This window comes from Tachyglossus aculeatus, chromosome 20 (genome assembly GCF_015852505.1).
Source record: "Tachyglossus aculeatus isolate mTacAcu1 chromosome 20, mTacAcu1.pri, whole genome shotgun sequence".
Lineage (NCBI taxonomy): Eukaryota > Metazoa > Chordata > Mammalia > Monotremata > Tachyglossidae > Tachyglossus > Tachyglossus aculeatus.
This window is the reverse complement of record NC_052085.1, coordinates 15,704,361-15,720,458: the sequence shown is the minus strand read 5'-3', so window position 1 is coordinate 15,720,458 and position 16,098 is coordinate 15,704,361. Positions and strand designations below refer to the sequence as shown.

General features: G+C 45.5%; 1 protein-coding gene across 2 annotated transcripts in view; it reads left to right on the top strand.

The window, feature by feature from the left end:
- The first annotated feature begins 7,791 nt into the window (after positions 1-7,791).
- The window catches only part of VWA8 (von Willebrand factor A domain containing 8), a 155,534-nt gene continuing 147,227 nt past the window's right edge, over positions 7,792-16,098 (top strand). For both annotated transcript variants that reach the window (XM_038762124.1, XM_038762125.1), the window contains exons 1-2: positions 7,792-7,954; positions 14,767-14,844. In XM_038762124.1, the coding sequence (XP_038618052.1) occupies positions 7,792-7,954; positions 14,767-14,844 (241 nt within the window). The remainder of the gene's footprint in view (positions 7,955-14,766; positions 14,845-16,098) is intronic.

Genomic DNA, 16,098 nt, shown 5'->3' with positions numbered 1-16,098 from the left:
AAAGTTTGGTGACATCAAGGCATGCAGTTTCATCAGCGCTTTGCACATCGTAAGCGCTTAACAAATGCCATCATTAATTAATTAATACCCACCCGGAGGTCTACAAAACTGCCCCTTTAACTTAGGGACTCTATTTTCTGGGGGCTTCCAGGAGGCAGGGCCATCATTAATTAATTAATACACACCTGGAGGTCTACAAAACTGCGCCTTTATCTTAGGGACTCTATTTTCTGGGGGCTTCCAGGAGGCAGGGCCCACTACGCAGGAAACGCAGAGGCCGAGAGAGAGGCAGAGAAAAAGAGACAGGAAGAAAAGGCCAGAGAAAAAGAGCCGGAGAAGAGACGGAGACCAAACAAAAAATAAAAGGGCAGACGAGAAAGAGACAGGGAAAGAAAGAAAGAAAGAAAGAAACGAAGGAAGGGAGGAAGATGGAAGGAGAGAGTGACCGCGGGACCGAGAGAATGAGACCCAGACAGAGGTGTGAAAGATGGCAGCCGGGTGGTAGGAACAGAGACGGGAGGCGTGAAGGGAAATGTTTAAAGACAAGGCAGACAGATTAGGCAAGGGATGGGTTTGGGATAGGTAAGAAACCAATTTGTCAGGAGCAGGAGTGGGTGTTGTGGAGGGAGTAGGGTGGTGGCATGTTAGGACTTGGGGCGAAAGAAGGCAGGGAGGGTGGGGTGAATAAAAACGCCAAAGTTGCTGACTTCCCAACAGCTGGCTGTGCTGGGGAATGTTTTACTGGGAGTGGCGGCGACACTCAGTCAGTTCGTGGTTGTGTCCTGAGTTTACCTCTGACCTATTCCCTGGAAGAAACATTGGCCTAAGATTTTTTTTCCCGGGACTCATTTCCTAAGAAGTTGCCCAGGATAGAAGCGGACTCCTGAGAATGAAGACAATGGCATGATTTGCACATATGACTTCACAAACTGACAACTCATTCGTGACCCCTCCCACCCCAGAAAAGAGATTATTCGGCCAAACCTACCTCCCTGTTCAAGTCCCGAGTGTTGATTTTTCTTGCTCCAAATATAGACCTGGCTAGAACTGAATGTCAAACACGATCAAGATCCATCCAGAAACAAATGCCACTGCGTCCAAATGCTAGCTCTTACTTATTCCACTTCTGGAGCTCTGTCATTTTTTTTTTAATAGCCTGTTCCTCAACTGGAGGATGATTAAAAAAAAAAACAACAACCAGATTTGAAATTTGTTTTTCCTTTAGTCAACATGATCTCCGATTGGGTTTATACCGGATAGCGGACTGTAAGGAATTACAGTAGCAGAGCTGGAGATTTTTCACACCACAGCGCCTGGCACATAGTAAGCGCTTAACAAATACCATCACTATTGTCGAGGACCAGATTAATGTCCTCCATCTGTCGTTTATAAAATGCAGACCATTTTTCAACATATAACCCTTTCTCCTGAAAAACATGACTTGAAGCTCATGATGATTCCAGTTACAGGGGCTAGAAAAGTCTTTTTTTAAGCATTGTAGTCTAGTAGATAGAGCGCAGGCCTGGGATTCAGAAAAACTGGCTTCTAATCTCCGCTCAGCCACTTGCTTGCTGTGAGACCTTAGGCAAGCTACCTAATTTTTCTGTGACTCAGTTTCCTTATTGTTAAAATACAGATAAAATGCCTCTTTTCCCTCTCCTTTAGACTGTGAGTGCTGTATGTGGCAGGGCCTGGTTATCCTGCAACCAGCCCACTGTTTTTAGCACAGTGCTTGGCACACAGTTAAGGACTTAACCAATACCACAGGCATTATTAGTATTACTCCTATCATCGTCATTATTATTCCTAGCACTTGGGCAAGGTTGAAATCAGATCAATAGGCATAGCTTTCTTTTGCCCTGGGGAACTCTAGCCAAGAATATCTCCCAAGAGGACGCTGTCATCGCTATAGGCCCCAGGTGGGATTCAGATTCCGACATTGCCCCAGCATTTTCTGCCCAATGTTGCTTTTACGTAAGGCTGTCATAAGTCCTCCTTTTATCATACTAATAATAATAATAATAATAATAGCATTTATTAAGCGCTTACTATGTGCAAAGCACTGTTCTAAGTGCTGGGGAGGTTACAAGGTGATCAGGTTGTCCCATGGGGGTTCACACTCTTCATCCCCATTTTACAGATGAGGTCACTGAGGCACGGAGAAGTTAAGTGACTTACCCAAAGTCACACAGCTGACAACTGGAGGAGCTGGGATTAGAACCCGTGACCTCTAACTCCAAAGCCTATGCTCTTTCCATCGAGCCATGCTGCTTCTTTTAGCCACACTGCTTCTCTTTCCCTCTGCTCCCCCTCCCTTCCCCATTGCCCCGACTCCCTCCCTCTGCTCTACGCCCCCCTCCTGGCCCCACAGCAGTTGTGTATATATATATATATATATATATATATAAATACATATATATATGTATATGTACATGTACATAAATATATGTACATATTATTCTATTTATTTATATTAATGATGTGAACATATCTCTAATTCTGTTTATATTCTTGCTATTGATGCCTGTTTACTTGTTTTGATGCCTGTCTCCCCCCTTCTAGACTGTGAGCCCATTGTGGGCAGGATTATAGCTATTTGTTGCTGAATTGTACTTTCCAAGCGCTTAGTACAGTGCTCGGCACACAGTAAGCGCTCAATAAATACGATTGACGGACTGAATGAATGAATTTCCTCTACCCACCTCCTTGTGGAATGGGGTGGCAAACCTTCCAGCCAGTGCTGCCAAACGAATCTGTAAGTCCAACTGTTACACGATGCCACACAATGTCACGGTGAGCCGCTCCTCTCCTCCGCTCCCCGAGAAGCGGCGTGGCATAGCGGATAGGTCAAGCGTTCTAATCCTGGCTCCGCCACTTGTCTTCTGTGTGACCTTGGGCAAGTCACTTTACTTTTCTGGGCCTCAGTTCCCTCATCTGGAAAATGGGGATTGAGACCGTGAGCCCCAGCGTGGGACAGGGACCGTGACCAATCCCACTTGCTTGTATCTACTCCGGCACTTAGTACAGTACCTGGCACATAGTAAGCACTTAACAAGTACCATAATTATTATTATTACTATTAGGGGAGCCAGGATATTTATTAGTCGGGAAAATAGGGGCTCTATTGCTCCAACATCACTACCACTAGCAGAGCCATGTTTTGGTTATTTCCCACTGGCTTGCTGTGTGACCTTGGGCAAGTCACAGTCTAGTTGGGTAGTACTTTCTGCTCACTCCTACTTACTCCCTTTGATCTTTCCACGCCCCCCGCCCCATAGCACTTGTGCACATAACTATAATGCTATTTATTTATATTAATGCCTGTTTTACTTGTTCTGATGTGTGTATATCTAACTCTAATTCTACTTATTTATACTGATGCTACTGATGCCCGTTTACTTGTTTTGATGTCTGTCTCCCCCCCTTCTAGACTGTCAGCCCATTGTGGGCAGGGATTTCTCTCTTTGTTGCTGAATTGTGCCTTCCAAGCGCTTAGTACAGTGCTCTGCACACAATAAGAGCTCAATAAATACGACTGAATGAATGACTGAATGAACTGTGAAATGGGGATAAAATACCTACTACTTTTCTTACTGCTTAGAATTTTGAGCCTTGTGTGGGACAAAGATTGCGTCCGATTCTTTTGTTTGTACTCAAGCATTTAGTCCACTCCAAGGCGCATAAATACTTAATAAATTCCCCAACAATAATAACGATGGTCTTTACCTGATATTATTCCAGAATGACTTTTCCCTGACCACAAATTTTAAAGGAAGATTTAACCTCAAACTAAGTTTTAATTATTTGTTTCCACGAGAAGCAGCGTGGCTCAGTGGAAAGAGCCCGGGTTTTGGAGTCAGAGTCATGGGTTCAAATCCCGGCTCCACCAATTGTCAGCTGGGTGGCTTTGGGCAAGGCACTTCACTTCTCTGGGCCTCAGTTCCCTCATCTGTAAAATGGGAATTAAGACTCTGAGCCCCCCGTGGGACAACCTGGTCACCTTGTAACCTCCCCAGAGCTTAGAACAGTGCTTTGCACATAGTAAGGGCTTAATAAATGCCATTATTATTATTATTATTATTATTAAGCGTTTTCCATTGGGGAAAATTGTCAGCTGTAACAATATGAGGTTTTTTAAAAAATTAATACCTGAATAATAATTGTTTTTGTTTCTATTGTAACAGCATGATTCTCTCTATAGCCTAGTTCTCTTCTACTGGATCAGAGCATTCTTATTTTTCATTCTTTCTACGAAAATCAGCTCACCACAATTCTACTCTTCATTTAATCAACTTCTAATATAATAGGACTTGTGGTATTTGTTAAATGCTTACAAATGCTGTCAAATTTTCAGAGGGTGAATGGGTATGATGGATGTGTGTTTGAACCAATGTGGAAACAGAGGACTGGGCTGTGGCTAAAATGGGGCAGAAGACCATGGAGCTGATTCTAAGGAAATCCTCAGATGGATCCCACCAACATTTGCTAATTCTGTCGTATTGTACTCTCTCAAGCACTTAGTACAGTGCTCTGCACATAGTAAGCACCCAATAAATGTCACTGATTGACTGATGCCTGTTTACTCGTTTTGATGTCTGTCTCCCCACTTTAGACAGTGAGCCCGTTGTGGGCAGGGATTCTCTGTATTTGCTGCTGAACTGTACTTGCCAAGCACTTAGTACAGTGCTCTGCACACAGTAAGCACTCAATAAATACGACTGAATGGATGAATAATTGATTTAGCTGTCTGTGCTGATGGTGAATGTTCCAGAGAAGGGAGGCTGGACATGGGACCGTCCTGGGTAACTCTACTTGATATTTTGATTCTCCCCCAGGGGAGTCAGCAACATCAGGAGGCCGGCAGAGATTGCACCAGTCGGTTCTGGGGAAAAAAAAAAGGACAAGAGATATGATGAATATCTGGTACATAAGACCAGAACAGTCTCTAAAGACACCATGTGGACCGAGATCTGGACTTAGAGAAGCAGCGTGGCTCAGTGGAAAGAGCACAGGCTTTGGAGTCAGAGGTCATGGATTCAAATCCTGACTCTGCCAATTGCCAGCTGTGTGTCTTTGGGCAAGTCACTTAACTTCTCTGGGCCTGGGTTACCTCATCTGTAAAATGGGGATGAAGACTGTGAGCCCCCGTGGGACAACCTGATCACCTTGTAACCTCCCCAGGACTTAGAACAATGCTTTGCAAATAGTAAATGCTTAATAAATTTCATTATTATTATTAGAGGCCATTGGATTTGGCAAGCAGGAGATCACTGGTGACCTTTGAAAAACTGGTTTCTGTGGAGTGAAGGGGACGGAAGCCAGATTGGAGGGGGTCAAGGAGAGAAGTGGAGAAGTGGAGACAGCGGGTGTAGACCACTCGCTCAAGGAGGTGGGAGAGGAATGGTAGGAGAGAGAGGGGGCAACAACCGGAGGGAGTCGTAGGGTCAAGGGAGGATATTTTTAGGATAGAGTGACATGAGCATGCTTGAATGTAGTGGGGGAAAAAAGCCATTGGAGAGTGAACAGCTGAAGATGGCGGTCAGGGAGGGAAGAAGGGGTGAGGGCAAGAGTTTTGATGCAAAGGGAAGCAGAGGTTGCAAAGGGATGGGGTAAAAGGCGTACGTGGAGGGGGTGGATTTTGAGAGGAGACAGGCGATCTCTTGCGATACCTCTGGGAAAAATGGGGGAGTCGAAGAAGGGGCAGCAGGAGGGAAAAACTGGAAAAGAGCAGAGGAGACTTTAGGGAGATCACGCGTGATGGTTTCAATTTTCTCAATAAACTTTGTGAGCAGTCATTAGGGGCGGGAGATGAGGGGAGGCAGGAGAACAGGAGGTTTGAGGAGGAGTTTAAATGTCTGAAACAACCGGTGCAGGCAGTGAGCATAGGAGTCCTTGTACTGTACTCTCCCAAGCTCTTAGTAAAATGCTCATAATACAGTGCTCTGCACACAGTAAATGCTCAGTAAATACAACTGAAAGATTGAGTAAATAAGAGTGGAGTAATAACTTGTACATATTTACTATTCTATCCATTTTGTTAATGATGTGCATTTAGCTTTAATTCTATTTGTTCTGACGACTTGACACCTGTCTACATGTTTTGTTTCGTTGTCTGTCTCCCCCTTCTAGCCCATTGTTGGGTAGGGACCGTCTCTATATACTTCCCAAGCTGTTAGTACAGTGTTCTGCACACAGTGAGTGCTCAATAAATACGATTGAATGCATAAATGAATAATGTTCTCAGGTGAAGGAGAGGGCAGAACTAAAACAGGCAAGGATGAACTTGAGATGCCTCAGTTCCCTCATCTGTAAAATGGGTATTAGTATTTAACTTGTTTGCTGTTTGACCTTGGACAAGCCACTTAACTTCTCTATGTCTCAGTTCCTTCACCTGTAAAATGGGGATGAAGACTCTGAGCCCCACGTGGGACAACCTGATGACCTAGTATCTCCCTCAGCGCTTAGAATGGCGCTCAGTTGCCTCATCTGTAAAATGGGGATGAAGACTGTGAGTCCCACGTGGGACAACCTGATGACCTAGTATCTCCCCCAGCGCTTAGAACGGCACTCAGTTGCCTCATCTGTAAAATGGGGACGAAGACTGTGAGTCCCATGTGGGACAACCTGATGACCTAGTATCTCCCCCAGCGCTTAGAACGGCACTTGGCCCACAATCAATCAATCGTATTTATTGAGCGCTTACTATGTGCAGAGCACTGTACTAAGCGCTTGGGAAGTCCAAGCTGGCAACATCTAGAGACAGTCCCTACCCAACAGTGGGCTCACAGTCTAAAAGGGGGAGACAGAGAACAAAACCAAACATACTAACAAAATAAAATAAATAGAATAGCTATGTACAAGTAAAATAGAGTAACAAATACATATAAACATATATACATATAAACAGGTGCTGTGGAGAAGGGAAGGAGGTAAGATGGGGGGATGGAGAGGGGGACGAGGGGGAGAGGAAGGAAGGGGCTCAATCTGGGAAGGCCTCCTGGAGGAGGTGAGCTCTCAGTAGGGCCTTGAAGGAAAGTGTTTAACAAATCATCATCATCAATTGTATTTATTGAGCGCTTACTGTGTGCAGAGCACTGTACTAAGCGCTTGGGAAGTACAAATTGGCAACATATAGAGACAGTCCCTGCCCAACAGTGGGCTCACAGTCTAAAAGGGGGAGACAGAGAACAAAACCAAACATACTAACAAAATAAAATAAATAGAATAGATACGTACAAGTAAAATAAATAGAGTAACAAATCTGTACAAACACATATACATATAAACAGGTGCTGTGGAGAAGGGAAGGAGGTAAGATGGGGGGATGGAGAGGGGGACGAGGGGGAGAGGAAGGAAGGGGCTCAGTCTGGGAAGGCCTCCTGGAGGAGGTGAGCTCTCAGTAGGGCCTTGAAAGAAAGCGTGTAACAAATACCATTATTATCATTATTACTACCTCAGCGCTTAGCCCATAGTGAGCGCTTCACAAAGACCCTAAACTAATCACTGAATGGCGGCGACGCCTGAGCGCCTGAGGGGGCGGCGCGGGGGCTGCCGGGAAGGCCCCCCTCCCAGCAGGGCTGGCGCATGCGCAGCGGGAGAGACGGGCGCGGGTCGGCGCAGGCGCAGAGGGGGGAGGGCGGGGGCGGCGCAGGCGCAGGGGGGAGGGCGGGGGCGGCGCAGGCGCAGAGGGAGGAGGGGCGCGCGCGGGAAGGAGTTTCCGGGAGGCCGGCGTGAGGCGAGCTTCCGGTCCGCCGGCGGCACTTCCGGTCGGTCGGCGGGGCTGCCGGCGCCATGCAGGCGCGGCTGGTGCTCCGGGGGGCCGGAGGGGCCGGAGGGGTCGGGGTCGGCGGGGCCGGGCCCACCTCGGGGCCGGGACGGAGGGTGCGGATGCTCCTAAGGCAGGTGGCGCGGGGACGGGCCGCCGGGGGCTCCCCCGCCCACACCAGCCGGACAGGTAAGCTTCGTCATCGCTCCCTCACTCACTCACTCACTCACTCAGCCAGTTTCAGTCAGTCAGCCAGTCAGTCATTCAGTCGTCAACCAGTCAGTCAGTCATTCAGTCGTCAACCAGTCATTCAGCCAGTCAGTCAGTCATTCAATCGTCAACCAGTCATTCAGCTAGTCAGTCAGTCATTCAATCGTCAACCAGTCATTCAGTCAGTCAGTCATTCATTCAATCGTCAACCAGTCATTCAGTCATTCAGTCAGTCAGTCGTCAACCAGTCATTCAGCCAGTCAGTTAGTCATTCAGTCATTCAATCGTCAACCAGTCATTCAGTCAGTCAGTCATTCAATCGTCAGCCAGTGATTCAGCCAGTCAGTCATTCAATCGTCAACCATTCAGTCAGTCAGCCAGTCATTCAATCGTCAACCAGTCAGCCAGTCAGTCAGTCATTCAATCGTCAACCAGTCATTCAGCCAGTCAGTCATTCAATCGTCAACCAGTCGTTCAGCCAGTCAGTCAGTCATTCAGTCGTCAACCAGTCATTCAGTCAGTCAGTCATTCAGTCGTCAACCAGTCATTCAGTCAGTCAGTCATTCAATCGTCAACCAGTCATTCAGCCAGTCAGTCATTCAGCCAGTCAGTCATTCAATCGTCAACCAGTGATTCAGCCAGTCAGTCATTCAATCATCAACCAGTCATTCAGTCAGTCATTCAATCGTCAACCAGTCAGTCAGTCATTCATTCAATCATCAACCAGTCAGTCAGTCATTCAGTCGTCAACCAGTCATTCAGCTAGTCAGTCATTCAATCGTCAACCAGTCATTCAGTCAGTCATTCAATCGTCAACTAGTCATTCAGCCAGTCAGTCATTCAATCGTCAACCAGTCATTCAGCCAGTCAGTCATTCGCTCGTCAACCAGTCATTCAGTCAGTCATTCAGTCGTCAACCAGTCATTCAGCCAGTCATTCATTCAATCATCAACCAGTCATTCAGCCAGTCAGTCATTCAATCGTCAACCAGTCATTCAGTTAGTCAGTCATTCATTCAGTCGTCAGCCAGTCATTCAGTCAGTCAGTCATTCAATCGTATTTCTTCAGCACTTGTTCATTCATTCAGTCGTATTTATTGAGCGCTTACTGTGTGCAGAGCACTGGACTCAGCACTTGGGAAGTGCAAGCTGGCAACATATTCATTCAATCGCATTTATTGAGCGCTTACTGTGTTCAGAGCATTCATTCATTCAGTCGTATTTACTGAGCGCTTACTGTGTGCAGAGCACTGGACTCAGCGCTTGGGAAGTGCAAGCTGGCAACATATTCTTTCATTCAATCGTATTTATTGAGCGCTTACTGTGTGCAGAGCACTGTACTAAGCGTCTGGGAAGTCCAAGTTGGCAACACGTAGAGACGGTCCCTACCCAACAGTGGGCTCACAGTCTGGAAGGGGGAGACGGATAACAAAACAAAACATATTAACAAATTAAAATAAATAGAATAGATATGTACAAGTAAAATAAATGAATAGAGTAGTAAATCCGTACAAACATATATACATATATACAGGTGCTGTGGGGAAGGGAAGGAGGTAAGGCGGGGGGGGGGGGTTGGGGTGGAGAGGGGGACGAGGGAGAGGGGAAGGAGGGGGGCAGGTGGAGTATTTATTGAGCGCTTACTGTGTGCAGAGCATTCATTCATTCAATCGTGTATATTGAACGCTTACTGTGGGCAGAGCACTGGACTCAGCGCTTGGGAAGGACAAGTTGGCAACATGTTCATTCATTCAAACATATTTATTGAGCGCTTACTGTGTGCAGAGCATTCATTCAATCGTATTTATTGAGTGCTTACAGTGTGCAGAGCACTGTATAAGCACTTGGAAAGTACAAGTTGGCAACATATTATTTACTCAATCATATTTATTGAGCGCTTACTGTGTGCAGAGCATTCATTCAATCGTATTTATTGAGCGCTTATTGTGTGCAGAGCACTGGACTAAGCGCTTGGGAAGTACAATTTGGCAACATATTCATTCATTCAATTGTATTTATTGAGTGCTTACTGTGTGCAGAGCACTGTATTAAGCGCTTGGGAAGTGCAAGTTGGCAACATTCATTCATTCAATCGTATTTATTGAGCGCTTACTGTGTGCAGAGCATTCATTCATTCAATCATATTTATGGAGCACTTACTGTGCAGAGCACTGGACTGAGCGCTTGGGAAATACAAGTTGGCAACATATTCAATCGTGTTGAGCGCTTACTGTGTGCAGAGCACTGGACTAAGCGCTTGGGAAGTGCAAGTTGGCAACATATTCATTGATTCAATCGTATATGTTGAGCGCTTACTGTGTGCAGAGCACTGGACTAAGCGCTTGGGAAGTACAAGTCGGCAACATATAGAGATGGTCCCTACCCAATCTGGAAGGGGGAGACAGAGAACAAAAGATATTAACAAAGTAAAATAAATAGAATAAATATGTACAAATAAAATAAATAAGTAAATAGAGTAATAAATACAGACAAACTAAGTTGGCAATCCCCTCCTTCCTGTCCCCCTCCTCCCCCCGCCGCCTTACCTCCTTCCCCTCCCCACAGCTCCTGTATATATGTTTGTACGTATTTATTATTCTATTTATTTACTTTACTTGTACATATTCTATTTATTTTATTTGGTTAATATGTTTTGTCTTGTTGTCTGTCTCCCCCTTCTAGACTGTGAGCCCGCTGTTGGGTAGGGACCATCTGTATATGTTGCCAACTTGTACTTCCCAAGCGCTTAGTCCAGTGCTCTGCACACAGTAAGCGCTCAATAAATACGATTGAGTGAATGAATGAAAAAGTCGGCAGCATATAGAGACGGTCCCTACCCAACAACGGGCTCACAGTCTGGAAGGGGGAGACAGACAACAAGACAAAATATGTGGACAGGTGTCAAGTCATCAGAACAAATAGAATTAAAGCTAAATGCACATCATTAGCAAAATAAATAGGATGGGAAATATGTAGAAGTAAAATAAATAGAGTAGTAAATCGGTACAAACATATATATAGGTCATCAGCAGCTGCACAGTCATACTAATCATGGTGTTTGGGAAGCGCTTGCAATGGGCCAAGCACTGTTGGCCCACCGAGAGAACTGAGGCACAGAGAATAGTACTACTACTACTAATAATGGTGGTATTAAATGCTTATTATGTGCCAAGCACTGTTCTAAGCGCTGGGGTAGTAATAATGATAATAATGATGGTATTGGTGAAGCGCTTACTATGGGCCAGGCACCGTTCTAAGCTCTGGGGCGGATACAAGGTGATCAGGTTGTCCCACGTGGGGCTCACAGTCTTCATCCCCATTTTACAGATGAGGTAACTGAGGCCCGGAAAATAACAATAATGGTGATGATGATGATGGTATTAAGTGCTTATTATGTGCTAAGCACTGTTCTAATTGCAGGGGTAGTAATAATGATAACAATGGTGATATTTGTAAAGCGCTTACTATGGGCCAAGCACCGTTCTAAGCACTGGGGGAGATACAGGGTCATCAGGTTGGCCCACGTGGGGCTCCCAGTCTTCGTCCCCATTTTACGGGTGAGAGAACTGAGGCACAGAGAATAGTAATAATAATAATAATGGTGGTATTAAGTGCTTAATATGTGCTAAGCACTGGGGTAGTAATAATGATAATAATGATGGTATTGGTGAAGCGCTTACTATGGGCCAGGCACCGTCCTAAGCGCTGGGGCGGATATAAGGTGATCAGGTTTTCCCACGTGGGGCTCACAGTCTTCATCCCCATTTTACAGATGAGGGAACTGAGGCCTGGAAAATAATAATAATAATGATTATGGTATTAAGTGCTTATTATGTGCCAAGCACTGTTCTAAGCACTGGGCTAGTAATAATGTTAATAATGATGGTATTGGTGAAGTGCTTACTGTGGGCCAAGCATCTTTCTAAGCGCTGGGGGAGATACAAGGTCAGCAGGTTGGCCCACGTGGAGCTCCCAGTCTTCATCTCCGTTTTACGGGTGAGAGAACTGAGGCACAGAGAACAATAATAATAATAATGGTATTAACTGCTTATTATGTGCCAAGCACTGTTCTAAGCACTGGGGTAGTAATAGAGATAATAATAATAATAATGATATTTGTGAAGCTCTTACTATGTGCCAAGCACCGTTCTAAGCACCAGGGCGAATACAAGGTGATCAGATTGTCCCACGTGGGGCTCACAGTCGTCTTCCCTATTTTACGGGTGAGGTAACTGAGGCCCAGAAAATAATAACAATAATGATGATGATGGTGTTATGTGCTTATTATGTGCCATGCACTGTTCTAAGCGCTGGGGTGGTAATAAAGATAATAATGATGGTATTTGTTAAGCGCTTATTATGGGCCAAGCACCGTTCTAAGTTTTGGGGAAGATACGAGGTCAACAGGTTGGCCCACGTGGGGCTCCCAGTCCTCATCCCCATTTTATGGGTAAGAGAACTGAGGCTTAGAGAATAATGATAATAATATGCTATTAAGTGGTTATGTGCCAAGCACTGTTCTAAGCACTGATGTAGTAATAGTGATAATAATGATGGCATTTGTTAGGCACTTACTATGGGCCAAGCACTGTTCTAAGCGCTGGGGTAGTAATAATGATGGTATTTGTGAAGCGCTTACTATGGGCCAAGCACTGTTCTGAGTGCTGGGGCAGATACAAGGTCAGCAGGTTGGCCCACGTGGGGCTCCCAGTCTTCATCCCCATTTTACGGGTGAGAGAACTGAGGCCCAGAAAATAATAATAATAATGATGATGATGGTATTAAGTGGTTATGTGCCAAGCACTGTTCTAAGCGCTGGGGTAATAATGATGATAATAATGATGGTATTTAAGCTCTTACTATGTGCCCAGCACTGTTCTAAGCACTGGGGAGGTTACAAGGTGATCAGGTTGTCCCATGTAGGGCTCACAGTCTTAATCTCTGTTTTACAGATGAGGTAACTGAGGCCCAGAAAATGATAATAATAGTGATGATGATGGTATTAAGTGCTTATTATGTGCCAAGCGCTGTTCTAAGCGCTGGGGTAGTAATAATAATGATAATAATAATGATGACATTTGTTAAGCGCTTACTATGTTGTAAGGGCTGGAATAGATAGGTCATCAGGTTGTTCCATGTGGGGCTCACAGTCTTCAACCCCATTTTACGGATGAGGTTACTGAGGCACAGAGAATGATGATGACAATGGTATTTGTTAAGCGCTTACTATGGGCCAAGCACTGTTCTAAGCTTACCACCCCCACCTTCCTCCACCCAAGCGCTTAATACAGCACTTTGCACACAGTAAGCGCTCAGTAAATATGATTGAATGAATTGAATAATTGCCCTAATCCAGTCTAGCAACTTGACTCTGGAAGAGACACAATTTACTGTGCGCTCTAGAGTCATTTACCCTGGCTCTACTCTGCCAAAGTTGGCAGCTTCAGAGAAACCTGTTGCCGCGGGGTTGAGAACTTGTGGAATTTTAAAAAATATTCAGATTTTTCTTTCAAATGCAGCCTTTTGTCGATATACTGGTGGAAAGATTGGCCCGTGGAGGTCACCTTCCTTCTAAAGTCTGGCACCGGACCCCTTATCTGCTCTCTCTCCAAGGTCACCAGGGCCCAGCTCCTTGCCAAATCGAATGGACTCTAATCCTCCGTGACCTCTGGCCAGCTTTTCGTGCTGTGGATCCCTCCTGTCTCCTGGAAACGCTCTCTCACCTTGATTTCTAACCACTATCTAATCTGAAAATAGACCACCTTTGGCCTACTTTCCTCTACAGGCTGGTAGATGCTCAGCAGATTGGTTCTTCCTACCTGTCTGGCCACACTGTAGTAGCAGTAATTGTATTAAGTGCTTTCCGTGCGCAGAGCACTGTAATAAGCACTGAGAGAGAATACCCAGGTGGGAATTAGACATGGTCTGGGTCCCTTTGGGGGGCTCCAATCGAAGATCCTTCTCGGTCTTTTTCACCATCTCTTTCTTTACCTCCCACTTCCTAATGGGGTACACCACTCCCACCACCCCCAAAAGCTCATTCTGGGTACCCGTTGATTCTCCCCCAACACTTCTTTGAGAAGCCTATCTGCTTTCAAAGCTTCAAATGCCACCTCCCTGTCTCATCTGTCAAATGAGGATTAAGACTGTGAGACAACCTGATTACCCTGTTTCTACCCCAGTGCTTAGAACAGTGCTTGGCGCATAGTAAGCGCTTAACAAATGCCATTATTATTATCTCTATTACGTACCGTAGTTTAATGCCCTCATCGTCTAACCTGTGACCAGCGTAATGTTCTCTTAACATTTTAAACTGTGGATTTCTGTTAATGTCTGTCTCCCCCCTAGACTGTAAGCTTGTCTTGGGCAGGGAATGTTCTAATAATAATAATAATAATGGCATTTATTAAGTGCTTATTATGTGCAAAGCACTGTTCTAAGCACTGGGGAGGTTACAGAGTGATCAGGTTGTCCCAAGGGGGGCTCACAGTCAACCCCCATTTTACAGATGAGGAAACTGAGGCCCAGAGAAGTTAAGTGACTTGCCCAAATTCACACAGCTGACAGTTGGTGGAGCTGGGATTTGAACCCATGACCTCTGACTCCAAAGCCCGGGCTCTTTCCACTGAGCCACGCTGCTTCTCATGTTCTCATGTTCTACCAACTCTGCTGTATCAGTCCCCCCCCCCCCACCAAGCGCTTAGTACACTGCTCTGCAAACAGTAAGCACACAGTACATACCATTGATGATGACGATGATGACTTATAAGATACTTTTTCATTTCCTTTTAGGAGATACGGTTAATATCGGAGATGTGTCATTTAAGCTGAAGGCTCCCAAGAACCCTGAACTTGTACCGAAAAATTACAGTAAGGATCATTGACTTTTGGGTGTGGGTTACAGACCAGCGGCTATCACTCTAAATGCCGCGGTGGGGTGCGAACTCTGCTTTTTGATCGCCAGACTCAGGCCTCAAAATTAGGGGAGTCCATCCTAAAAACCGTAGGAAGTGGCAGGGAATGTATCCGTTTATTGTTGTAGTGTCCTCTCCCGAGCACGTAGCACAGTGCTCTGCGTGCAGTAAGCACCCAATTAATAGGATTGAGTGAATGAGTGACTGCAGGATGCAGGGATGATGCTCAGAGGCCCTTCAGGCGGGTGGGAACCTGCCTGGGTTAAGGGGGCCTTGAAAGTGACCAAGGGCAGATTGGGGATAAAGTCTTGCTCAGTGTGTATGTTTTTGTGTGTGTATGTACGTGTGCTCACGTGTGCACATGGAGGGGGAAGATGTGACTGCATGTGTTGACTGGGGCTCTGATAATAATAATAGTATTGAGTTCTTTCTATGTGCAGATCAGTCAATCATTGCTATTTATTGAGTGCTGTCTGTAATAATAATAATGATGGTATTTGTCAATCAATCAATCAATCGTATTTATTGAGCGCTTACTGTGTGCAGAGCACTGTACTAAGCGCTTGGGAAGTACAAGTTGGCAACATATAGAGACAGTCCCTACCCAGCAGTGGGCTCACAGTCTAGAAGGGGGAGACAGAGAACAAAACCAAACATACTAACAAAATAAAATAAATAGAATAGATATGTACAAGTAAAATAGAGTAATAAATATGTACAAACATATATACATATAATGATTATTAATGATTATAATGATTATTATTGCATATATGGTTATTAATTATGATTATTGGGTGGGTTAGCTGGGGGGTCCGCAGCCGGACGGAGCTCCCCCACCCCCCAACCAAAGGAGGGTGGAATTTGAACCCAGGGCCTGGGCCGAGCCGTTGTCACCTTAGCGGCTCTCTCGGCCGGAATTCGTTTTCTTCGATTTGTTTACATCTCCCTCCGCACCTCAAGCATAACCATGCTGTCACACACTGCGACCGCGTGTCCTTCCGCCCACTATGACGCCCCCTCAAAACCCCTCACGATTTTTATTTTATTTTTTTAAGCGCTTGCTACGTGCCAAGCACCGTTCTAAATGCTGGGGGGCAGATTCAAGATAATCAGGTTGTCTCTAGCGCTCCAATCCCAACTCTGCTGCTTGTCTGCTGAGTGACCTTAGGCAAGTCACTTCACTTCTCTGGTCCTCAAGTCCCTCATC